Here is a 27,282-nt window from a genome sequence, read left to right on the forward strand (position 1 = left end):
TGAATTATTTGAGATTTTTGCAAATTTATTAAAAATAAAAAAACTGAGAAATCACATGTACATAAGTATTCACAGCCTTTGCCATGAAGCTCAAAATTGAGCTCAGGTGCATCCTGTTTCCCCTGATCATCCTTGAGATGTTTCTCCAACTTAATTGGCATCCACCTGTGATAAATTATTGATGATTTGGAAAGGCACACACCAGTCTATATAAGGTCCCACAGTTGACAGTTCATGTCAGAGCACAAACCAAGCATGAAGTCAAAGGAATTGTCTGTAGACCTTCGAGACAGGATTGTCTTGAGGCAAAAATCTGGGGAAGGTTACAGAAAAATTTCTGCTGCTTTGAAAGTCCCAATGAGCACAGTGGCCTCCATCATCCGTAGGTGAAAGAAGTTCGAAACCACCAGGACTCTTCCAAGAGCTGGCCGGGCATCTAAACTGAGCGATCGGGGGAGAAGGGCCTTAGTCAGAGAGGTGACCAAGAACCCGATGATCACTCTGTCAGAGCTTCAGAGGTCCTCTGTGGAAAGAGGAGAACCTTCCAGAAGGACAACCATCTCTGCAGCAATCCACCAATCAGGCCTATATGGTAGAGTGGCCAGACGGAAGCCACTCCTTAGTAAAAGGCACATGGCAGCCCACCTGGAGTTTGCCAAAAGGCACCAGAAGGACTCTCAGACCATGAGAAACAAAATTCTCTGGTCTGATGAGACAAAGATTGAACTCTTTGGTGTGAATGCCAGGCGTCACGTTTGGAGTAAGCCAGGCACAGCTCATCACCAGGCCAATACCATCCCTACAGTGAAGCATGGTGGTGGCAGCATCATGCTGTGGGGAAGTTTTTCAGCGGCAGGAACTGGGAGACTAGTCAGGATAAAGGGAAAGATGACTGCAGCAATGTACAGAGACATCCTGGATGAAAACCTGCTCCAGAGCGCTCTTGACCTCAGACTGGAGCGACGGTTCATCTTTTAGCAGGACAACGACCCTAAGCACACAGCCAAGATATCAAAGGAGTGGCTTCAGGACAACTCTGTGAATGTCCTTGAGGGGCCAAGCCACAGCCCAGACTTGAATCCGATTGAACATCTCTGGAGGGATCTTAAAATGGTCGTGCACCGACACTTCCCATCCAACCTGACGGAGCTTGAGAGGTGCTGCAAAGAGGAATGGGCGAAACTGGCCAAGGATAGGTGTGCCAAGCTTGTGGCATCATATTCAAAAAGACTTGAGGCTGTAATTTCTGCCAAAGGTGCATTGACAAAGTATTGAGCAAAGGCTGTGAATACTTATGTACATGTGATTTCTCAGTTTTTTTATTTTTAATAAATTTGCAAAAACCTCAAGTAAACTTTTTCACGTTGTCATTATGGGGTGTTGTGTGTAGAATTCTGAGGAAAAAAATGAATTTAATCCATTTTGGAATAAGGCTGTAACATAACAAAATGTGGAAAAAGTGATGCGCCTTGAATACTTTCCGGATGCACTGTATGTGTCCTGTATAACTTGTTTATGAGTATCTTTGCCCTCATCATCCATAGTGAACAAACCTGTCACTTATAATTCAGCCTAACTTTCTTTCGCACATCTTTTCTGGCTAATACTACCGCAGTCTCGTTCCTACACCTAGTTAGCTGCCTTCTGTCATTAATCGCCATTAGGAGTCTTCTGCTACAATAAAAGGACATGGAGGTAGAATCCTTTTTAATCTTCTCTGTAATAAAAGTTGGGAAAGTGATATTACGCACTTTCTAATATCCTTACAGTAATCTATAAAAACGTGCTGTGTAATTATGAGCGACCTACTTTAACGACTTTGTACATACACAAAAGCTCCCACCTAACGTAACACTCAGTTACCATCAGCACTGAATAACCCAACAGGGAAAGAAATGTAATTGCATTTGCTAGAAGGGTATTTTTCAAAGAAAGATTGCTTATTTAATTGTTTATGAATTCAAGAACATTAAAATACATATATTTATTTTTAAAAACTAAACACTTTTTCCTCATAAAAAAAAAATCATTAATGGACAGGCCTAGCACTGTAATGAGATGATCATCTGAAGTCCACCCAGAAAGATGGTCTGGATATATTGGAAATTAAACAAGTAATGGTATATAGGAATATATATTATACTGTATATGTCTCTTAGAGGGGAAATCAAATTATCAATAAATGGAACAAAGTTAATTTGTTTTAAATTCATAATTAAGATTAACATTTGCAAAAAAAAAATTTCTCCAACTTCCCGTATTGGTAGAAGGCTGAAATTTGGCAGGCTCATTCCTTACAGCTTCCTTACAAAAGTTGGGCAGGTTTCATTTCGAAATTCTACGTGTAATGGTCATAACTGGAAGCTATTTTTCTGCATACACTGTAATGGAGTTGAGCTCGAAAGCCGTGGAGGGGCGGAGTTTCGTGTGACATCATCACGCATCCCACGTAATCACGCAGTACGTAGAAAACCAGGAAGAGCTCCAAAAACTGCTGAAGAAAACATACATTATATAATTAATAAGGCAACGAAACAATTAAAAGCGAGCGAGTGACATATAAAACCATATTCAGCGGCTCACGTGAACTGACGCAGTGCGCAGACAAAAAGCAACAGCTCCAAAGAGTGCTGAACAAAAACCTAATTACACTGCTACGCTCAAATAGACAAACCACACGCCGTGGCGCAATAGTAGAGGCTTCTAGCGCCGCGTCTGAAGTTCGATTCCCGAGAGGGGTAGCACTGAGTATGTACGTGTGCTTCTCGATTCATTTTACCTTCGCATCCCCTTGGTTTGATACGTATGAAAAAAATATGCGGTTAACGCAGAAAGACAGATCACCAATTGAAGCTTTATGAATAATGGATACTTTATTCGCGATCAATGATTGTTTTGGTAAAGCCATACTCAGTGTATTCATTAGATGAACGGTAAAAAAGTAAGAGCGAGGGGAGGGTAACTTATTGAGGCACGCAGGCAAAACCACAATAGCACGCGGGCTCGATGTACTGTAGTGCGAGTCAACTCGATCTGAATTGCGCGATCACATTTGAAAAAATATATCTTTTCAACTTCTATTTAGTCAACACTTAGCATATTCATATGTAAGGCTGCTGCGCAACTCAGCACGCCTCCCATGTAATTGACTGCCTGCCCATATAAGGCCATTCTTCGCTGCGGTGTCTTTATTCGTTTCCTTGCTTCAACAAGGAAGCAGCTTTCTCACAGCTTCTGAGCTGTTTTATAAACGAACGACATACACGAAAGTCCTTTTTCCTTGCTTCGCCAACAAGGCAACCTTTTTATTTAATCCACGGGTTCTGCGCTGTTTTATTGTTCATTTCTTACGATTGTTATAGTTATTGTGTACGTATTGTACACTTAGTTTACTGTTTAAGTACCTATTTCCTTTATTTAATCCGCGGCTTTTCTGCTGTTGTTTTGTTCGTTTATTACAATTATACTTATTTCATTCACTTTCTTTTCCCGACTGCCTGCCAATATTAGGCGTGCAGCTAGGGTTACCACTTTTAATACAGAAAAATAAGGGATGCATACTGCAGCGGTGGCCCCATCCCTTGGGGGCCAAGACCACAAATACGAATATGTGTGTTCCTGGTGTGACTCGGGCAGTTGTTGTGGCCATCCTGTACATGTCACGCAGGTGTGATATTCGGATGTACCGATCCTGTGCAGGTGTTGTTACACGTGGTCTTCCACTGCGAGGATGATCAGCTGTCCTTCCTATCTCCCTGTAGCGCTGTGTTAGGCGTCTCACAGTGCGGACATGGCAATTTATTGCCCTAGCCACATCAGCAGTCCTCATGCCTCCCTGCAGCATGCCTAATGCACGTTCACGCAGATGAGCAGGGACCCTGGGCATCTTTCTTTGGGTGTTTTTCGCAGTCAGTAGACAAGTCTCTTTAGTGTCCTGCGTTTTTAGAACTGTGACCTTAAATGCCTACTTTCTGTAAGCTGTTAAGGTCTTAACGACCATTCCACAGGTGCATGTTAATTAATTGATTATGGTTAATTGAACATGCATGGAAAACATTGTTTAAACCCTTTACAATGAAGATCTGTAAAGTTATTTGGATTTTTAAAACATTATTGTTGAAATACACATTCATTGAAAAAGGGACGTTTCTTTTTTTGCTGAGTATATATATATATAAAATATAAAAATATATATATAAAATATATATATATATAAAATCGACCAAGTCGCCCGACCATGGGGTATGCACGAAGGAGCCCCGCCCGTCAACTCTAACCCTCCTCCCGCTCCCACCCTCGCTATTGAGGCATGCGCACTGCCTGCTCATGTGCTCGCCCCCAACACCTCACCAAACACATCCTCAGTTGCTTTGGTCTCTTCTACAGTCCACATGCACCTCTGAGCCACATTGACTTTTCATTTTTCTTTTTGGTTCGGGCTGCTTTGCTTTGCTAACAGGTCTCTCTCATTGCTGCCGTCTGTTTGTCTCCGCAAGCTTTTGTTCTCCCTGTTGTTTCTGTGCCCCTTCATTATTTCCTTTGTTAGACCGACACCAAACGCGGAGTGATGGCCGCCACCCTATCGCGATGCTGAATAGGGGATTGCAGAACTTTGTCTTTCAGGAAGTGTTCATCCATCAATGAATAATTATGCAGTGTATGTTACGCCGCAAGTCAGCTAGTTTTTATTAATTTAGAATGTTTGTTCTGAAATGATGAAAGCTTTCTACTACCAATCCCTTGATCCCATATTTATACTACAACTGTAATTTGTTACATGTCAGTGCTAGTAAAAAGTTGCTGCATTGCTTTACAAACAAAAATTCATTCTGGCTCTAAAGCGATGAAAGGTGACTGTGTCATCTTTTTAACTTATCATTTGCATTAGCAAAAGCTATAAAGCAAAACGCATATTTAATAGAAATCAGTGACAATAAACTTGGCCAACAGTGGATAGCATTAGCAAACTGACTTCTAAAACGTGATGAATTCATTACCGTATAATTCTAATACACACAATTTCCAGCTAGGCATAGTAGTTTACATTATATTTGAAAAACATGTCTTGATAAGGTTGACAGAAAACCAAAATTAAATGAAAAACCTAAATTTAGTATTACAAAATACTGTATCTACCTGTAGTATAGCTAATTCTGCCTAGTACAAACTCTTTTGATGGTGAACACACACACGCACACACACACACACACACACACACACAATTCAGCATGTTTTATTGGAGTTTTCACCTGGGTTAGCAGAGTTCTGGCACCATCGAACTTGAAAGGATTGGAAGAAGCGTAAACTTGATGTCTTGACAGTTTGTGGTTTTCTTGATATCACTCCACAGAAGGTTGCGCTTGAGCAGCCAGTAGCTACCACTCGTAAAAGACTGGCCATTATACAGGGGATGGTTGACCAATAGCTGCCACTTTGCTGAGCTTTTCCGTCCTCCTTCTGTTAGAGAACACAAAAAAAAAGAAAAAAAGAAACAAATGAAACTCCTCCTGACAGTAACATTAGAATGACTTAGAATGACTTTTTTTTTTTTTACCTTTTTTGTCTCCAATTACTTATATCACTGATCAGGTATAGTAATATAGTGCTTACTTTGCAGGTTTTTCAGATCTTGGCCTACTATAATAAACTCTGTGGCAGTACCTATGTGTGTAACAGAGGTAATAAATAAAACTAGGGTGACACCCTTTGTCAGCTTACCAACTATCTGTGAAAGCCATATGACTATTCAGATAGCCATGACCTGTGTAAGAGTTAAGTCAAGTCCATATCACATTTATGAAAAGGAGTCTTACAGCTGATTTGCATATCACCGGACAAAAACAGTACCATAAAGACAAAGGAGTATTTTTGACACAAGGTCCGTGGTGAAGTGCAGTTTGAAATAAATAATCAAGTCCAAACTGGTGCCGGGTATGTGTATGACTGTGTTGTTCTGGGGTTGATTGGGGTGCTTGGCTGATTGTTCAATCATATGCAAATACGAGCGGTTCAGTCAGGTGTCTTTTCACACATCAGAGTGGGCAGAGGGTCACACCTTCACAATCAGCCACGATATAAGGGAGCCTGCATGGCAGAGTGAGCAGAACAAAGACTTGAAGGAAAGTTGGTGTCATCTGTTGAGAAAGATGTGTAGGGGGGAGCTCTGTTAGCAGTAGTGCTATTTTAACCTTTTTTTAATTCATCATTTCGAAATATCCTGTATTTATTCATCCCGAGGGCATTTAATAATACAACATGCTAGTACAAATAAGCATAAGTAGCAAACAAAGGGCTCAGAAAGAAATGGAAAAGCCAAAAAAAACCCTATCAAAGTCTAAACCGGTCTCAAGTTCACATTATGGCTTCTCAGAGACTGACCTGGAACAGTCAGGCAAAGGTACAGACCTGCCAGGACCTGGACGGCAGTATTGGCATTAGCAGCTCCAGCCAAGAACGCTAATGGAAGTGAAATTGCAAGTGAGGCGGACAAGAAGCATTCATCGACTCCAGGACGATCACTGCAGCCGAACATGGCCTTTTCATCCCCACTAATTCCCCCTGTGAGTCTACAACATCATCTCCTACTGAACTCGCAACTCCACATACAGAGACCAGGGAAGACTAAAACACACTCTCCGAGCTGAAGGTAATGATTGCGCACACTTTCCGTCCACTAGAGAGCAACACATTAATCGAGTGGAAATGCTTTCTATTAACATAAGCATAATTCTCTCAATGAAGGAGCCTTTATAATGTAGCGATGACACCAAGCACCACAACGGATCGATTCTCTGCTCTTTACTTTGAGTTGACTTGCTATCCTTAAAACGACTTTCTTGCCTTTTGCTGCACTAGTTGAAAAAAGCATCTGCAACTGTACAAAGCTGAAATTTTAATAGGTTCTCCAGCTGTATATGATGTAATGCCAGCTAATTCTTTTGGTGATTCATCTCTGGCTGATTTAACTTGTCCAGCACCAGTATAATAGCAATGTCTGTGCAGTTGACTGCTCCAATTACATTTGGAAAAACGGACGTTGCTGAGAATTGCACTTTTATGTTTTCCAGTTCAACCACAGATAATACCATCCTATACAACCGGCATGTGTGTGAAATACCCAATCGGTCAGCAAGTTCACATTGAAACACTCCTGTGGCTAAAAACCTGAGAGTGGGCAGAACTTGCAAAGGAGCAGGTAGAGCAAAATTCCACAGAGTCTGCCTTTGCGAAGCTCTTCGACAGCTCTTGGAAATCGAAATCGACTTAGAAGGTAGTCATCATTATCTGTAAATACGCACTCTCTTGGAATGCTTCCATTAGTGATGTTTTCTAACAACACTACAGCCATTGTAGATTTGTTAAATGTGACTTGACTGTATGGAATGTTATCTATTTATAAATATAAAAAAAATAAAGAGAATTAAAGGAGAGCAAAACCAGGGAAAGAATCATAGATGAATATCCTGTGAAGCAGAACATGCCAGTAAGTTAGCCAGCAAGTGGGTATAAAGCAGCACGGTTGTTAGCCCCAAGGAAGGACAAAGGATCGGTGCTCTAGGAGAAGATCCATCCTCACTGATGTTATAGAACAGCGGGTATGATGGCCGTGGATTCCTATTCAGGGATCTGAGGGACACCAGGGGTGAGAAGGAAAACGGGAGGACAACCGAGTGGTCTGGCAGACAGAGGAGTTTCCGCCAGCTTGAGGGAGTTATGGGTGAGCTGGTGAGACACAGTGGCAGTTGCGCTTGGCCCAGCATGGAATGGACGAAGAGCATCAAGGACCCAATGATGGCGTTTTATTCTTGGATTATTTACTTGGTTTTAACTCACGGACATCACTGTCTTTATTGGATGGAGCACTGCACTTTCTGAACACTTTTCTCAGGTTTTAATAAAACCACTAACACTTTTCAACCAACCCCTTCCTGAATGTGTGCGTCCTCATTTGCCCGGCTCATTTCGGTTCACGACTGTCAATGGTTACAGGTTCGAGAGGCTCCTGGAAGCAGCCGATCCAGACAGTCACATTATTCAAAGCAAATTCAGAATCAGGTAAATTGAAAGCATCATACTGATTTTAAAAAACCACAAGAAAATTAAGAAAATGATGAAAATTCCTGAAAGTGTAGTAAGGTCCATTACAAATAAATGCAGGAAATATGGAACAACTCAATACAGACCAGCAAGTTCTGCAAAAAATGAAAATCTGGTCTAGAATACCAAAATGTAGTGTGGCTATGATCAGGTCAATGACCATTCTGAAAAGAATTACTGTCCTCCATGGCCAATAAGGAAAATACTATGCATACAACAGTAATTATCCAGACATTTCACAATCATGTACTCTATTTATAGGAGGGCAAAATGCAAGCCACTGTAGAGAAGGAAATTCAGCAAGCAAGATAAAAAGAGACTCTGCAAAGCTGGGGTAAGATTAAAATAAATAGTTTCAATTCATTCTGAGAACTTTGTGAATCAGGGTAGCTCAGCGTTACATGTATACATCTTTTTCAGGAAGAAGGCAGACTGGATGCAGGAAAGAAAAGTGAACTCTGAGACAAAAGAGGCTACAGACTATAACAAATCTTGAGTCTTGGAGAAAATAAACCTTACAGCTAGATGCAAAACCAATTATTTACAGTAAACCATACCTCTGGCTAAGTAAACCAGCTTTCAAAGACAGTTACAGAGCTTGCTGTGACATCACTTACCTACACTAACATGTCAAAGGCTATTCACCTTTGTGACAGATATTCTGCAAAATGAAAGCTCTTATTGAAATAAAGCATATATCAAATCATGTCAACAGTCTGTGAAAGGCACACTGAAGACTCAAACACCAAGCAACATCCAGAAAATAGATAAAATAACAGTTCAGTATTTTTATGGCAGATATATTTATTGTTATATATTCATTTGCTGCAGAAATTTGTGGTTTAAATTAAACCATTTTTTATAAATCATATTTTTTTTTATAAATTCCGTCTGTTTTTGGCCTATTACATTCCATGTTGTAATTTTAAATAACCTATGGAGTGAGATTTATGCCAAATGGTAGTGTGGTGTGTATTGGTAAAGAGTGCACATAAAATGCCATTGTGCTTTAAACACATAATAAATCTAAATTGAACTGATTACAATATATTTTTATATAAGCCTTAGATATTTCACAGAGCCAATGCTACCTGTATGTCAACATTAAGTTCACAGTGCCAATCAACACTCAGCATTGCCTGCTTTCTTTGACATATCATGTGTACACATGATTTAAAAAACTGAGAAAAAGAAAAAGGCAGATTAGATTGTGACTTTTTTGTGATTATTGTCTAGTTGTTTCCAGAATACATGATAATGTATATAAATATAAATAATGTCAATTGTAATTGAGTTGTATGGAGCCCACATTTCAAAGTGAAAACACGCCCTGGGGCTGAATGGTTGCCACAGAGGAAGATGGGCAGCAAGGTGAAGCGCACAGCTGGTCTCTTTTTAAAATGGCAGAATTTAACAAATATGTTTTGCTCTTTACTTTTTTCCCCTTCCTGAAACATGGATAACCTGTTTTTCAGTATGTGTGCAATCTCAAGATACAAATATATACCCAATAACATTCTTAGCTTTAAAAATGAACATATTTGATAAGTTGTAAGGTTTTCGTTTTCATGGTTGCTGCGACTTCCTTTACCTACATTGTTCTAATGTGTCAGAGGCTCCATTTTAAAACTCAAGAACAGACTAGGTAGTTTTTAAATGTTATGAAAAAGGCTTTACTTTAGAACAAAATTTCTTGCAACAAATTAAAATATGCCATAACTGTGAAGAAATAACTTTGACCAGAAAAATACCAAACTTGGTCTTTAAAAACTGAAGTTTACTAAACAGTTAAAAGTTAGAAGTCTTGTTACGGTCACACCTTAACCAAATCAACAAATTAAAGGGCATTCAGTATTATAAGTTGAATGTAAAACACAGACACGCTTAGACGCTTTACTCCTCAAAAAGTCACCCTAACCCCCATATCCTGCACTCAAGGGGCATACATCTTATGTAATACTGGGGTCTCCTTTAGTTAACCCTTTACCTACATCTTACTGTAGCTGGAAAATTGTGGATTAAATATCTTTGCAGTACTTGTTTCCTGGATTTAAGTAAAAAAAATAAATAAATAACAGCATAAAAACCCTAATCATAGGTCTCCAGAAATACACAAACAACATGCCAGCAAACTGATAAAAAAATAAAGTGTGAATATCAGAGGGCTTAAAAACAACAAATAACATAGTGTTGTGTAATATACTGTAGGCCAAATTAATGCAATTGTTTTGTAAGAAAGATGATGAAATAAAAAAGTTATTGGGTTCACTAAATACTGGACTTTTTACTTATTTTTTATGAAATGAAAGGTATGGTGTCCCAAATTTACAATATCACTGAATTTCAATATATTGGGAAAACATGCACATTCATCCTCCATTACAAATGCAACTGACTTCAAGGACAGCATGTTTTTTCCGAAACTAAGGAACCTATTAAGCTCTCAAGGTTAAACAACGTCCTTGAGTCAACAAACTCTTATCAAGAACAATGCATACACAAAACACAAACTTTTTTATTTATCAAAATGAGAATATTCTTAAATTCAGATAATGATACACCATCAAATAAACACATGATTAAGAATCAAAAGAGCAAATTAATTTTTTAAAAATCACCCATTTCATAATGGTACTTTAAGTGACAGTTGGGATCGGCCAACAGCAACTATGTTTTACTCCTTTTCTGTGGTTTAATAAAAAGTAACAAATAGTTATAAGTTTAAAACATTATACCTTAGAGACTGTTAAAGTACTGCTGAAAATGTACCCGATGAGCAATTAATTAAGAACAATTTTTAACACGTGATGAAGGCTTATGAAATATGCACAAACAGTGAAGAGTTCTAAGCACAGAATACTAACAGTGTCTAAGTTTTATGTTTGACTGAAACAAACCAAGCAATTAAGAGCTAAAAGAACACAGGATTGGTTTCAATGTGTTCATTCAGATAGCAATTAAAAATAAACATCAGTCCAAGTGAGTTTAACTCTTTAAATATTATGGTAACATTATACAATACACTTGAGGCTACATCCTGAACCATTCAGCTTTAGTTTCTAAAACTGTTTTAATATTAATCTTTTGCATTACTCTTATACTTGACTAGTTACCTGGAGCTCAAACTCATTTATTTTCTGTGTAGAGTTCACATTCTCTCTCTCTCTCTCTCTGCATCTTTGTCTTTTATTTTCTGCCAGATATTCTATTTTTATTAAACATCTCAAAGGGAATATGTCAGATTAATCAATAATTCTAAACAGAAAGCAAGCAAGTGTGGATATGTGTGCATAAACAAAGCCTAAATGAGCTGGTGGCTCTTTAAAAGGACAGTTCTTACCGTTGCACCCCAATGTTGCTAGCAAAAGCTCTGCTAAATACCCCCAACACCCCACCAACCCTGAAATGATTATGTAGGATTGGAAATTATACTATGTTGCTCTTTATATTATACAAATTAGTCAAAGCAACAAAGGAATTAAAAAAAAAAAAAGGTGTACAACACAATAATGAATGACTGCAAGTCATCTTAGTAGAAGGCATCATTTTGGCTTCTCTAAAGTACAGTACTTTCAAAACAGCTGCTGACATTGCTGGACATGCATTGGACAGGTTAAGTCAAATAACATTAACACTTGCTATTTCAGGGTTTTTGAGTTTCTTGCAATACACATTATAATGGCATTAACTGTGGAAATTAACTGATATTTTTCTTTTCACAAAGACAAAAAAAGTAAACCTATAGATTTGACAGTTTTATGAAGGGTAACAGTTTGTTTTAATAAATTGCTATTTAATTGGAATAAGAATGTTGATTGCAAATATAAAAAAACAGGAAAGTAGGCAGAGCCCATAGCTCATTATGCTTTTGCTTAAAAATATTTTCTTTAACTTAGTATACAGTGGCTGAAGCCAAGCTATAATAGACTTGTTTGACTAGATAGAAATAAACACTTTATACAACGAAAAAGTATTACATTATGATCAGAAAAAATCATATCAAATCAACCATTTATTATAACAACTTAAGATAGAAAAATGAATTTAAATTATATTCAACTCTAATATGAAGAATTAATCCAGACGTCATTTAATAAAACTTAAAAATCCTTCATGGATAAAACAACCATAAAAAGAGTTTACAAATAATAAGGGGGTGTGAGAAATGTACAATCTAACACACATTTGCAAACAAAGCTCCTTGACTCCTTAAAATTGTCACTTACAATTGTCATTTTTTATATCAAGAAATAAATGCACATGTACAACAAAACAGATTTTAAAGATTGGGCATTATTTGCCTTAATTTTAGCTTCATTCTACTGAACCCTAAGGATGATAGTTTTCTTAATTAAGGATTTGTTTATGACTAACTGAAAATAACATAATTGGTTACAATACAAGCCCTACACTTTCTACAAGAGAAGCAATAAAAAAAAGTAAAAAAAAAAAAGAATTTAATGCTAACAATGTAGGTCTCTAAAGTACACTCACCTAAAGGATTATTAGGAACACTATACTAATACGGTGTTTGACCCCCTTTCGCCTTCAGAACTGCCTTAATTCTACGTGGCATTGATTCAACAAGGTGCTGAAAGCATTCTTTAGAAATGTTGGCCCATATTGATAGGAGATTTGTGGGATGCGCATCCAGGGCACGAAGCTCCCGTTCCACCACATCCCAAAGATGCTCTATTGGGTTGAGATCTGGTGACTGTGGGGGCCATTTTAGTACAGTTAACTCATTGTCATGTTCAAGAAACCAATTTGAAATGATTCAAGCTTTGTGACATGGTGCATTACCCTGCTGGAAGTAGCCATCAGAGGATGGGTACATGGTGGTCATGAAGGGATGGACATGGTCAGAAACAATGCTCAGGTAGCCCGTGGCATTTAAATGATGCCCAATTGGCACTAAGGGGCCTAAAGTGTGCCAAGAAAACATCCCCCACACCATTACACCACCACCACCAGCCTGCACAGTGGTAACAAGGCATGATGGATCCATGTTCTCATTCTTTTGACGCCAAATTCTGACTCTACCATTTGAATGTCTCAACAGAAATCGAGACTCATCAGACCAGGCAACATTTTTCCAGTCTTCAACTGTCCAATTTTGGTGAGCTCGTGCAAATTGTAGCCTCTCTTTCCTATTTGTAGTGGAGATGAGTGGTACCCAGTGGGGTCTTCTGCTGTTGTAGCCCATCCGCCTCAAGGTTGTGCGTGTTGTGGCTTCACAAATGCTTTGCTGCATACCTCGGTTGTAACAAGTGGTTATTTCAGTCAAAGTTGCTCTTCTATCAGCTTGAATCAGTCGGCCCATTCTCCTCTGAGCTCTAGCATCAACAAGGCATTTTCGCCCATAGGACTGCCGCATACTGGATGTTTTTCCCTTTTCACACCATTCTTTATAAACCCTAGAAATGGTTGTGCGTGAAAATCCCAGTAACTGAGCAGATTGTGAAATACTCAGTCTGGCACCAACAACCATGCCACGCTTAAAATTGCTTAAATCACCTTTCTTTCCCATTCTGACATTCAGTTTGGAGTTCAGGAGATTGTCTTGACCAGGACCACACCCCTAAATGCATTGAAGCAACTGCCATGTGATTGGTTGATTAGATAATTGCATTAATGAGAAATTGAACAGGTGTTCCTAATAATCCTTTAGGTGAGTGTATACCAATAGCTCTCAGGACACAATTTAATCAGATAACATTCACAAACTTGCTTATTCCAACTCAGACACAATGTTGTCCGTGATAGCATCATTTGTCAGTTCACTGGAGGGCAGCCCAAACTCACATCCCAAAAGACCAGCATTATTTAAGACTGTAAATGCCATGCAAAAAAAAAAAAGATACAGTATATATCTTTCTATTGTAAAAGGAAATACTGCGACAAGACATTCTCGGAGATAACTTCAAATCCCGAGACAGATAATTTTACGTCGCGAGACAAGACTTTATACAAAGTGATTTTGAAAAGTCCTGCCCTCCTCTCAAACATTTACAAACACGCACATGGTACAATCGTTTCTCATTCGTGTGAATGCTATTGTCAGACACAGTTCATGTGCTTTCAGCTCCTATAAATTTTTACATTTTCCACATTTAAAATCGTTTATGAAAAGTACTCAGTTTCATCCCAAAAAGGTAATTTCAAATATTATGTTACAGTAAAAGTGTAAGTTTAAAAAGTATTTGCATGTTAATTTCAAAGGCATAAAGAATGAAAACGTATAATGCAACGAATACCTCTAACACAACATGACACATAAATGCAGATCAGGTTAGAGATTATACAAGTACTAAAATTCAAGTCTCAAAAAACTGATAGTAAAGATCGCAAGTGAAATAATAGAACAGCATAAAGAGATCGAATATATGGACATAGGTGACATGACAGAAGAATGTTGTTATTGTTCGGCTTTAAACTTTAAGTTGGAGATGTGTAGATCGTCTAATTCATGTTGCCATCAGGGAAAAGTAGTGTTTCAACTCAATGAAGAGGCCTATCCACAAGAATATATATATATATCCTAATGCTCTAGCATGTGTGTTATAAAAGCTAAAACATACTACCTTACACATATGCTAAGAAAATAGCCACTAACGCAATATTGACAGTACCTCAAACATTAAATGTCCAGCTTCTTAAGGAATTATACTAGCAGTACTTGTTAGTAAATGATATCAAGTATAGGACACTTTACTAAGTCAGAAGATGTTAAATTGGTATAGAGTTTAAACAAAATTAAGGAGTCTACCCAGGTCTAAAAAGATCTAAGAAAAGCAGATAAACGTTTATTTATACAAGTCTAATCAGCAACACAAAAATATCCCACAGCAAGAGCTACCCGTGGTGGTTGGAGTCCACAAGAAAGACAGAACCTACCACCAATCAATGAACTAACACTTAATTGTATTCCAGTAGTTCTTCAGTGTTTATTTTTTTACTACAACCAAAACTCCTAAAGAAAAGATTCTGATGTTTTTTGAAACAATATTTAAACTTTTTTTTAAAACAAAAAAGACATTACATTAAGACTCTGGGAAGGAAAACAGTGCCTTGTATTTATAAATAACTTAACAGCATATACAGTATATTCAAAAATGTGTCATGAATGAAATGTGAGAACAGACATCAAATCAACTTTTCACACCTAGTTTTGTCCACATCTAAAATGACTAAAATAACTAGTACAAAATCCACCTCAAAAGAGTTCAGACATATTATGTTAAGCAGTGCTGACCCAAATTGACCCTTAAAATAAGATTATGATTCCCACATCCCAGAAATGGACATCCCCTCTTGTTTTGTGCATTTTACTTCTTTACTGATATGTTATTTCCAGCTTAAATTCATAATCCTTAAACATGAGCTATGTATGTACTAATAATGCTCCTGTAGCAGGTTTATGCCCTACTAAACACTGGCAACAAGGCAAATGTCAGCAAAAAAAAAAACTAAAGAGAGTAAAGTGCCACAATGACTGATATCAGTTTATTCACGATGATTTCACCTTTGGAGTACAAATATTGCCAGCAGAAATACAGAAAAGTAGACACAATTTTTTACTAAGTTTTTTTTTCATTGCAGCTTCCCTATATCCAGCAACGAAACACACAGGAAATGTCGAACAGATTTTAAATTGCTGCTTGTGGCCCACGCCACAAATCCGTGCTGTTTAAAGTGTTATTTACTCCCACGGGCAGCATCAGTCTCTCTTGGTTTCGGACAGCCATTGCCATAGTAACCACCTACAACTAAAGCACACTTGAAAACAGTCAAGGTGGCTTTCAACACCACACGTCAGCAGCCTATGTATTCTCTGCCATGTTAATATCCCGAAAAGTTAATCCAGCCCTCTTCTGCCTGCGATTGGCTGTAAAAAAATGAAACCGCTGTGACAACCACACAGCCAGTCGTTGAATTGGCTCATGACTATGTCACTCAAAATAGACGACCAGCGCTTCCTTCATTCATTCATTATATTCTGAAATCACATTTTTTATTGAACACCAATTTTTTAATATCTCAAAGCGCACACTAAATGCATGTTTTTTTCTGTAGATCTGCCTTGCCTAAATGTAAAGGACGCATGAAAATGGGTGAAAAAAGTAACGGAATTTATAACGATCACATATCCACAAATCCTTCGTCTTTAACACCTTTCTTGCTCGGATTCTGTGCAACAAACTATTACTATAGTATTGGAGATTACTTATTGCAACTTTTTATTTTCTGAATGCTTTCTTATTCATAAAACTTTTATATAAAACTAAATTATTTCCTACGTAAGATCTCCTAAATTTTCTTAATCTGCAAAAACCTACAGCTGTAACCTTTTCAATGTGACTCACAACGAAGGCAAAAAACAAAAGAACTCGGCGGTAAAGCGACACAATTTAGACACGTATTAATTCTTATTAACGATAACTGCAACTCGCGATTTGCTATACGTGCATATGTTTCGCATGTCTTTATTTTTAAAACCTGACTAGTAAGGACAACCTCTTCGTGCACACTGACCTTTAGGAAGCCGGGTAGGAGAGAGAGAGTGAGAACCGGTGCGTCAGTTTAGTCTCGTGAACTTCGATCCAGGAACAAGTTCTCAGGTCACGTGGTCGGCGGGCGGCTTCAAGTTACCCCCTTTAATCTATTCCTGTACAAATCATTTCGAAGTACGTATTGCAGGTCGGTAGTAACAAGTTAATCAGTAGGCCAGCAAGGCATGTCATTCACTGATCATGATTATTGTGTGTGCAACAACACTTCATTTAGCCTCTTGCATTTCGCGATACGTTTTTAGGTGCTTTTGCTTTTATGTATTTCATATTTTACAAAATGCAGCAGCTGCAGATGAAACTTTGCCGTGAAAAATCACAACACGCATTTTTGGGACACCCACTACATGTTTCAGGAACGCATTCACTTTTCTTCAGGCGCAACGTTTAAAAATCTGTTATTCACGTTTGCTTCATATGATAAAGTATTTTTATTCGGAGAACTCAAACTACAGTCATGTGAAAAAAGTAAGTACCTGTACTGTACATCTTTTTTCAACTTATTGGAACAGGCAAACATTAGATCTTCATGCAAACAGTGAAAGTAAAGGTGATATATCTGAATAAATGATACATAAAGTTGACATGGTGCATTCATTCTCATAATCTAAATTAACAAAAATGCAGATTTGTTATGTGGAAAAAATACAATATTTATCACTAATTCATATCTATAAACTCAGAATCAGGTGGTCCAGATTAGGTACCAATGATCGGAACCTTCATAGGGAGTATGCTGGTGGACTATGTGTTATTTATGCTGCAAATATCTAGTGTTCTCTTTGCTAGTGTCATGTGTTGTGTCATCGTGCCAAGTTAAAAGGAGTGTGCTAAGGCCCTAAGAAAGAAGGTCGTGAGTCTGGCAAGGGATCAGATCACCAAATTATTTGAAACTGATTATTCCACTCAAAGGAAAATCATCTACAAGTAGCATAGATGTCAAATGACTGCTGATTTGTCCAGGTCTGGCCCAGCAAATGCAGTCAAAAAACTGACCATTTAACACTAAAAAAAGTTTTCAAGATCCCCAAAAATTCAGGAAACTCTTGGAACAGATGATGTCAAAAGTGCATGCATGTACAATCAGAAGGAGATTCCGCAGTTTTGATCTGGATGCAAGGTGTGCCAGGAAAAGGCCTTTGCTGTCCATAAAGAATATTAGAGCAAGACTACAGTTCTCCATTGAGCCTATAGGAAAAGCTCAGGCCTTCTGGAACAATGTACACTGGACAGACGAATCAAAGATAGAGTTGTTTGGCCACAGTAACAGTAGACTTGTTAGTGCAAGCTGAAGACAGTATTTCAGGAAAAGAACCTCATAACATATGTGAAGCATGCTGGTGTGAATGTTATGGTTTGAGGTTGTTTTGCTGCCTGTGTAGCTTGCAGTTATCGTGTGTTCTAATAATTCTGCATATTGTCAAAGTGTGCTTAAGGAGAATGTGAGTCAGTCTGTCTGAAAGTTGAACATATAAAAGACCTTTCAACACAATAATGACTTGAGGCACACTAGTGAATCCATCAAGCAATGGCTCAAAAAGAAGAAATGGAGTGGCCTAGTTAGAGCCCTAATTTTAATCCCATTTTGAGGGGGAGTTGAAACAGGCAGTACATAAAAAGATAACCCATAAATGTCTTGTGACTGAAGGAAGGAGTGGTCAAAAAAGCTTTTTTTATGCATTTTACTGAATTTTTAAAAAGCAAATAACATTCCGTACAACCAAGTCAAATTTTACAAAATAAGTTCACATCAAATCAAGCCCCACCTGTGAGAAAGAGAGCTAGGCCAAAAGAGTAAAACTTTAATAGCAGAAAAATAAGTAAATAAATACAAATAATAAAAATAAACAAGGGAAGAGAATCAACTTCCTCAATTTAAATGCTTATCCTAAAATGCTATTGATTAGATCCTGCCAGGTTTTAAAAAAGGTTTGCACAGATCCTCTAAGTGAGAATTAGATTTTTTCCAATTTCAAATAATGTATAAGATCAATTACCCATTTACTTAAAAGAGGTGGGTTAGGATTCTTCCGGTTGAGCAAGATAAGTTTACGTGCCAACAGTGTAGTGAAGGCAATCACAGTTTGTTTGTCCTTCTCCAGTTTAAGCCCATCAGTAAGTACACCAAACACAGATGGGTTAGGAGGGAGTGTGACACCAAGGCTGTCTGATAGGCATTTAAAGATTTTGGTCCGGAATGTTGTTAATTTGGTGCACGCCCAAAACATATGGCCCTATGAGGCTGGGTCTTGATTGCAATGTTTGCAGGTTGGATCTTACCCTGGAAACATTTTGGAGAATTTTAAATAAGACAGATGTGCTCGACAGATGATTTTAAGTTGAATAATTGTATGCTTTGCGCATATGGAGCTAGAGTGAGTTCTGTGCATCGCTGCCTTCCACTCCTTTTCTGAAATGTTGAGTAGGAGATCCTTTTCCCACTGTACTCAGGGATCTTTGAAATGGAGGGACTTTAAAATGGTTTTGTATATTACAGAAATGCTTCTGAGTCCTCAAAACTGATCGGTATTTTTTCTGGAGTAGAAATAGGTGGGAAGTGAAGAAAATTGGGCAGGTTTTGTTTAGCAAAGTTTCTAATTTGAAGGTAGTGAAAGAAATGTGTTGCTGGAAAGTACATTAGGAGTGTAATTGTTCATAGGATGCGAAGATGTTTATGTACAAATCTCTAAGTGGTTTAATCCTGAATGTTTTCCAAACATTAAAAACTGTATGTTTGAGATGGTGGAAAATGGTGGTTATCATGCAGAGGTGCTACAGATAAAAGCTTCTCTATCTTAAAGTACTTCCTACATTGGTTCCATATTCTGAGTGAATGAAGTACAATTGGGTTGTTAGTATATTGGCAATAACTTGTATTTACTGGGGTACGAAACAAGGAATATAAAGAAGTGCTGCAGGATTTAATTTCTATTGTGGACCAAGCCTGTGTATGTTCATCTATTTGTGTCAGTGTCCAAGTTTTTATAGCTTGTACAATATATTTGTCGCCCAGCAATAAAACTGAAAGTTATGTAGAGCCATGCCAACTTCTGTCTTAGGTCTTTGTAGGGTTGCCCTTTGATCAGTGAGTGTTGTGAATTCCAAATAAATGAGGCTATCATTGAAAATAACTTCTTAAAAAAAAGATTTATTGATGTATATTGGAATGATTTGAAATAGAAAAAGAAGCTTAGGAAGAATATTCATCTTGACAGTGTTAATTCTTCCAGCTAAAGTGAGGTGAAGGGTTGACCATCTATGCAAGTCTTGCTTAAGTTTATGTTTACTTGTGATGTTTATCTCTAGGCATTTAAACTGATCTGCAGTAATAAAAGGAAAGGTGTCCAATCTAATATTGTGTGCTTGAGAGTTCACTGGAAAGAGAATGGTTTTATTCAAATTAATTTTGAGACTAGAAATCGTTTGAAATTCTGTTAGTGCTGTTAGGACAGCTGGCACAGTATTTTGTCAATCTGTACCATATATAGTATATAGCATATGTACTATATATATATATATATATATATATATATATATATATATATATATATATATATATATATATATATATATCTTCATACTGTATATAATACGCTACCGTGGCTATTTTAAATCACCTGTTGCTCGCAAACTGACATATTGACCTGAAATTTGGTATACATATACTACGTGACGTCTACTATCTTTTTATTTTTATTTTATTTTATTGTAGATTCAACTCTCAGCAGCGGCCAGTAGGGCGGCCGTGTGGCGCATGCATATGGGTGCTGTTCTCATCCCTACCACCTTCACCATTACTTTTCCTACCTCTTCATATCTTAAATCATTCTTGACGCAGATTGCAGACATAAGTGCCTGCTTAAGTGACAAATTGAAGAAAAAGTACTAAATAATTGCAACACAAACACTGAATCAATTTTAATGCAAAAAGATGCCGACGAAAGAAGAGAAGAAGTGGGCCACTAGGGTGAAGAAAAGAACAGCTGCTCAGCTCAACCTCTGAGCAAACAAATGCTAAAAGTGCAAAGAAAGAATATGAAAACTATCAATGCTCAAGTCAAGTGTATTCACTGCACATTATCATGCAGTGAGCCGTTACTGGTATATATATATATTGTAACAGAATAAGATGCTTCTCGCACCCTTGTACCCTCAGACACCACGTCAGACACTAGGTAAAAGTCCAATACTTATATTTATTTTATAATAAAGTGCACAAAGCACCCTCTACTCCCAAATACTCCAATAGACAATAATCAATAACAAATCCTCCACTCCCAGACGCTTAGCCACCCTGCCTCCCAACTCAGCTCATCGCCTGGGAGCTCCCATAGTTCTTTTATATTCCCTGACCCGGAGGTGTTCCTTCCCAACAGTCCACAAGTCCTTATTCCTTCCGGGTCAGGGTAAATAATGTTTCTCACCCGAAGCCCGCGCTCTTCCTATGACGGACTTCCGGGTCATAGGGCATGAAGAATTCTTCGGTCCTCCCTGCAGCTCCCTCTCGTGGCCCCCATGGCATCCAGCAGGGCGGTGCACAAAACTACATGGTCCATAATGCCCTGCTGGTCTTCTGGGGACCTCCATGCTGCAAGGAGGGCTCCACCTGGCGTTGGGGTATTGGCGGGTACATGGCGCCATATCTTACAATATATATATATATATATATATATATATATATATATATATATATATATATATTGTAAAAGATGAATCAAGAGACAGCATAAAGGTTTGGGGTTTCCGGCCCCGTATACTGAAAAATTCTCCACACCAAAAAATCAATAAGGTCAAATACATAAACAGAAATCATTCACATATGTACGACACCAAAGATGGCGTCGGCGGCCATTTTATGGAGGAGGAGCCAGAAGTGGAGGAATGCTGGGAAGGAACCGTGGGGAAAGATGGGATTGATGACGTCAGGAACAATGGACGGAGGAAGGGCGGAAGTAACATGCTGTGGGAAGAAGGAGGCTTATGGCGGCGGAGCGTCTTTTTTTCTGCAAGAAATAAAAGGAGAAAGGTTAATACCCCGCTACTCCCTGCCAGCGAATGTCTTCCCAAGCGTTTTAAGGTCCGTCTGCGGTCCCCTACTCATGCGTGCGTGACAATAATACATAATACTAGCAGAATACCCGCGCTTCACAGCGGAGAAGTAGTGTGTTAAAGAAGCAATGAAAAAGAAAAGGAAACATTTTGAAAATAACGTAACAAGATTGTCAATGTAATTGTTTTGTCACTGTTGTGAGTGATGAGTGTTGCTGTCATATATATATATATACTAGCAAAATACCCGCGCTTCGCTGCGGAGTAGTGTGTTAAAGAAGCAATGAAAAGAAAAGGAAACATTTTGAAAATAACATGATTAACCTGATTGTCAATGTAATTGTTTTGTCACTGTTGTGAGTGATGAGTGTTGTTGTCATATATATATATATTTACACACACACATAAACATATATATATATACATATCTATACATATACACATATATACATACATATATATCTACATATATACACACACATATATACACACATATACATACATACACACACATATATACACACAAATACATATATATATATATATACATATATACACACACACATATATATACATATACATACATATCTACATATATACACACACAGCTATTTCGTATCAGTGCAATACGCTGTTTGTTAAAACGGTTGACTCTCGCTCTTACGTGCAATAACAAATCAAATCATTCAGTTGTCTTTGCTCATATGTCATTTTAGAGCTGGACGCCTGGCATCTTTTTTTGGCCACAAGTTCGTTTCTGTTTGGTGTGAGGTTCTGTGTTGTGGAGATTCTCAGGATGGATTGCAGGTGCTCATCAGTGAGGCGACTCCTGTGTGCTGTTTTGTTAGTCTTTATCACTGAGAAGAGCTTCTCACACAGATATGTGCTACCAAACATGCACAAGGTTCGAGCCGCATGTAGACGGACTTTTTTTGTTCATCAAAGTCACCAAAGCGCCGTGCAAACTCAGTGCGCAGTGCGCTCAGTTTATCAGCAAAGTGCGTATTTGGGAACACCGTAGTGACGACTTGGTTTAACAGTACTTGGCAACAGGGAAAGTGGGGCAAGGTGAACTGGTGCATTTGTGTCTCCCATAAAAGCAGCTTCACTTGAAATCACTTTGTGATTGTGCACGGGTTAAAACGTCCGCTGAAGTGTCAGATTCTTATTTAATTATGCTGTTTTCTGTATCTTCTGAATTGCATTCAGGTTACCCTGATGCAAGGCAGCTGAAGCGCTGCATTATGGGATCTGTAGTTTATTGTGTTACCAGCGCTTCATATACCCGGCTTTAATAACAATAATACAGTATATAAAATGATCTCGCGGGCGGATATAATTACACGCCGGGCGGATGTGGCCCGCGCCCTTGAGTTTGACACATATGGACTAAATAGAACTTGAAAAGATATGTTTTTCAAATGTGATCGCAATTCAGATAGAGTTGACGCGCACTACAGCCTGCATGCCTCAATGAGTCATCCTCCCCTCGCTCTTACTTTTTTACCGTTCATCTAATGAATACACTGAGTATGGCTTTACCAAAACAATCATTGATGGCGAATAAAGTATCCATTATTCGAGTATGTAGATCAGGTTATATATATATACATATATATATATACCCGCGTATCGCAGCGAGAAGTAGTGTGTTAAAAAGGTAGAAAAGAAAAGGGAACATTTTAAAATAACGTAACATGACTGTCAATATACAGTATTTGTTTTGTGAGTGTTACTGAGTGTTGCTGTCATCAAGGATTTGATTATCATTATTTCTTTCAATCAGGTTCGTATTTGTAGGATGTGTTGTGTTCAAGTTACATTCCGTGTTTGTCAATCGTTGTAAAGATGACAGGTTTCATTCATCGATTTGTTTCTTACTGCATCAATAAACAGCTCGTCTTCTTCTTTATCTGAGACCTGACACACTGCATGCACGGGTTTTTTTTACACTGTCTTCCTTTAGCGGGACATTGACTTTTTCCACCGTATGCTTTGTTTCCGCAGTAGCTGGATTTATGAATATGCTTATCAGGCGCTTCATATTTTTGCTGCCTTTTCAATTGTGTAATTCGGTTTTGTTCAGCTCTTTGGAACTGTTGCCTTTTATCTGTGCACTGCGTCAGTTCACGTGAGCCACTCGGTGTACATGCATCGAAGGTTCCCAGCTGTGCTGGTGCCATCTCGTGCTATGTCCGTGGCTGTATTTAATGTTACCTTAGTCCTGGCACTTAAAACTTTCTCTCGCAGTTTCGCTGAGTTTGTGTCAAACACCACCCTGACCATCTCATCTTCCTCTCCATAAGCACAGTCCTTCAACCGTGAATATTTACCCGTGGCAGTTTGCTATTGGATTGCCGCTGACGGACGGCCTTATATGGGCAGGCACTAAATTACAAACGCCAGCGGCAGCCTGTCTATGAACTTAATTTAAAGTGTAGGTTTACATCGTGCTTTGTTTCCGAAGTAGCAGAACTCATGAATATGGTTGTATATGTCACTCGCTCGCTTCTTATTGTTTCGCTGCCTTCTCAATTATATAATGCATGTTTTCTTAAGCACTTTTTTGAGCTCTTCCTGGTTTTCTATGTACTGCGTGATTACGTGGGAGGCGTGATGATGTCACACGAAACTCCGCCCCACGGCGTTGAAGCTCATCTCCATTACAGTAAATGGAGAAAAACTGCTTCCAGTTATGACCATTACGCGTAGAATTTCGATATAAAACCTGCCCAACTTTTGTAAGGAAGCTGTAAGGAATGAACCTGCCAAATTTCAGCCTTCCACCCACACGGGAAGTTGGAGAATTAGTGATGAGTCAGTGAGTGAGTCAGTGAGTGAGTGAGGGCTTTGCCTTTTATTAGTATAGATTATAAAATCTCCAGGGTGTTAGTCTTTGTGGGTGAATATATTACATTAAACAGGTGACGAAGATTGGAAGCTAAGTGTCTGCCTTTACTAAATCCAGTTTAGTCTTGTGATATTACCAAAGAAAACACTTTCTTAATCCTTCTAGCTAGGGCTTTGGAGAGTATCTTAATATCATTATTTAGAAGTGAGATTGATCTGTATGATGCACATTGTAATAAGTTCTTATTTTGCTTAGGAAAGATGGTAATTAGTGCTTGGTGAAAAGTATTTGCATTATATATTTATGGTCAATGATTTTGTCTCCGTCTATGTTAGTAATTGCTGGGATTGCATTGCGAACTTCTATTAAGTCAATGTCAAGAGAGAATTTTGCAGTTATGCAAAACATCTACAAGAAATCATTTCGACTGAAGGGGACAATACCAGCTTCTGTGGATAAGAGTGGACTTACTTTTTGCCCAGTACAACATTACATCTATTGCTATTTTTGTTCAATAAATGATTGAAACTGCAAATTTACCTTGTGTTTTTATTCAAGTGCTGTTCATTGTGGTGTTGAGGTATCACCTGTTGCACAGCTGCACTTGGATCTCAATCCGTGTGGTAGGTGTGGCAACGGTCTGCAATCAGCACATGCTCCCAAATGTATGTCACCTTTATCTGTAAGCGCCGTTTGATTTTTTGATTTGATATACTTTATTAATCCCTGAAGAGAAATTGTCTTTTTGCATGACATTTTGAGGTCAGAGAACACATTCAGCCAATATGCAGCAACCCTGCAGCAATTTTCAGGTGAAAGGCCTCGCACAAGGGCTCAACACAGTAGGATCCTTTCTGGCACTTACAGGATTTGAACTCTCAACCTGCTCATGAAGATCTATTGTTTGCCTTTTCAAATATGTTGAAAAAGTCAACAGTGTCCATGGGGAGTACTTTTCACATGACTTTACAAAAAAATTTAAAAGCTGTAGTTTTTTAATACACAGATAATATGTTTTGATTGCAGCTTTTCTCTCTAAACAAAAATGTGATCTTTCAGGTTCTAGTTATTAAACCTGAATGGAAAATGACAATGTTCAATGGCATGCATAAAATGTTGTCTGAAAGATCTGGTTTAGAGCAGCTTTAAATTAAAAGTCTGAACAGCTAACTTTGAAACAAAATCCAGACGTCATGACTTTTCTTGAAAAGCACGCATGATTGTTGCTGATTTACAGTGTTGTAGCAGTAAAAGTCAAGTAATGGCATCGGTAAAGGTCAAAACCATATAGACAAGGTCAGCTTTAAGTCTTGGAACTTCAAGGATTAGTGTTTATCTTTTAAGACTTTTTCTCTTTTAAAATCTGTTTCTAACATTTGTCAATGCAAGGAAAACACAGTTCAACCCATTTGAAAATATATCTGCCTGACATGGGGGCAGCATGACTGTACAATGGTTAGCTATGCTGCATCCTCACCCGTCTATACTGTAGAGTCCTTGGTTTAAATCCTAGCCTGGACACACTGTTGAGTTTGCAAAACTTTCCTGTTTTACTCCAGCAACTGAAAGATGAATTTATTAAGTTACTTGAGGAATCAATATTGTCTTGGTTTTGATGTGTGCATGAGTATGGCCTGCAGTGGACTGAAGTCCCATCCAGAGTTGATTCGTTCCTTGTGCCCAAAGCTGCTGGGATAGGTTCTGGCCCTACACAGTCTTGAACTGGATTAAAATGGAGGAATAGCACATACTGTTGAAAAAATCCAAAAAGACTTGGACAAGCTTCAGAACTGGGAGAACACTTAGAAAATACAGTTTAATGTACAGTAGTCCAACATGCTATACATGGGCAAAAAAAAATCAATTATAAATACAAGATGGGAGACATTGCCCTACAGGAGGCAACCTCTGAAAAGGATATTGGGGTTTCTGTTGACACATGATTTTAATCAACTAAGCAATGAGCACAAGCTATTAAAAAGGCCAATAAAATGTTAGGTTGTATCATTAAAACTGTTAAATATAAATTGAGGAATGTGATGCTTAGACTATATAATTCACTAATCAGACTGCATCTGGAATATCACAATTCTGATCACCACACTACAAAAAAGACACAGCAGGAGAGCAACCAGGTGCATCATGGGACATAAGAAGTTATACTCTGACAAGCTCAGATAATTAAACCTGTTTTGTCCTAAGCAGAGGAGACTGCATGTGGACCTAATCTAGGTGTTTACAAATCTCAAAGGCATTGATAAAAAAGATCCAATAAAATTCTGTCATCTTAAGTGTGAATCACTTACTCGAGGACACCAGTAGAAATTATGGCAAAAGTGCATTTAGGACTTAAGCCAGAAGGCACTTCTTTATGTAAAGAGTTATGGGAATCTGGAAAAAAAAACTACTGAGATATGTAATTGAAGCAGAAACCTTAACACCCTTTAAGAAGTATCTGGGTGAAATATTGGGAAAGCTTAGTTATTAGCTTAACAAACAAGCTTGATGGACTGAACGGTCTCCTGTCTTTTGTCAAATTTCTTATGTTTTTACATTTGTTACTGGATGGATGCTAGCCATGAGGTAAAACAGAAGTAAAAATGATGTTACAAATATGATGTCTAAGTACATGCTTATACATCACATTAAAATATATTATTTCAGAGTTGCTTTTATAAATTGTTAGTTATTCATTCTGACATAAGACATACAAAT

At 38.1% G+C, this 27,282-nt stretch overlaps 1 protein-coding gene across 3 annotated transcripts in view; it reads right to left on the reverse strand.

The window, feature by feature from the left end:
* nnt (nicotinamide nucleotide transhydrogenase) overlaps nucleotides 1-27,282 on the reverse strand; it is a 140,909-nt gene that overhangs the window by 86,211 nt on the left and 27,416 nt on the right. For 2 of the 3 annotated variants that reach the window (XM_039750505.1, XM_039750504.1), the window contains exon 2: nucleotides 5,250-5,457. In XM_039750505.1, coding sequence (XP_039606439.1) covers nucleotides 5,250-5,457 — 208 coding nt within the window. Of the gene's footprint in view, nucleotides 1-5,249; nucleotides 5,458-16,632; nucleotides 16,727-27,282 lie in introns of those variants that run through there. The other variant, XM_039750506.1, reaches the window with a different exon arrangement.

Source organism: Polypterus senegalus, chromosome 4 (genome assembly GCF_016835505.1).
Source record: "Polypterus senegalus isolate Bchr_013 chromosome 4, ASM1683550v1, whole genome shotgun sequence".
NCBI classification, from domain to species: Eukaryota; Metazoa; Chordata; class Cladistia; order Polypteriformes; family Polypteridae; genus Polypterus; species Polypterus senegalus.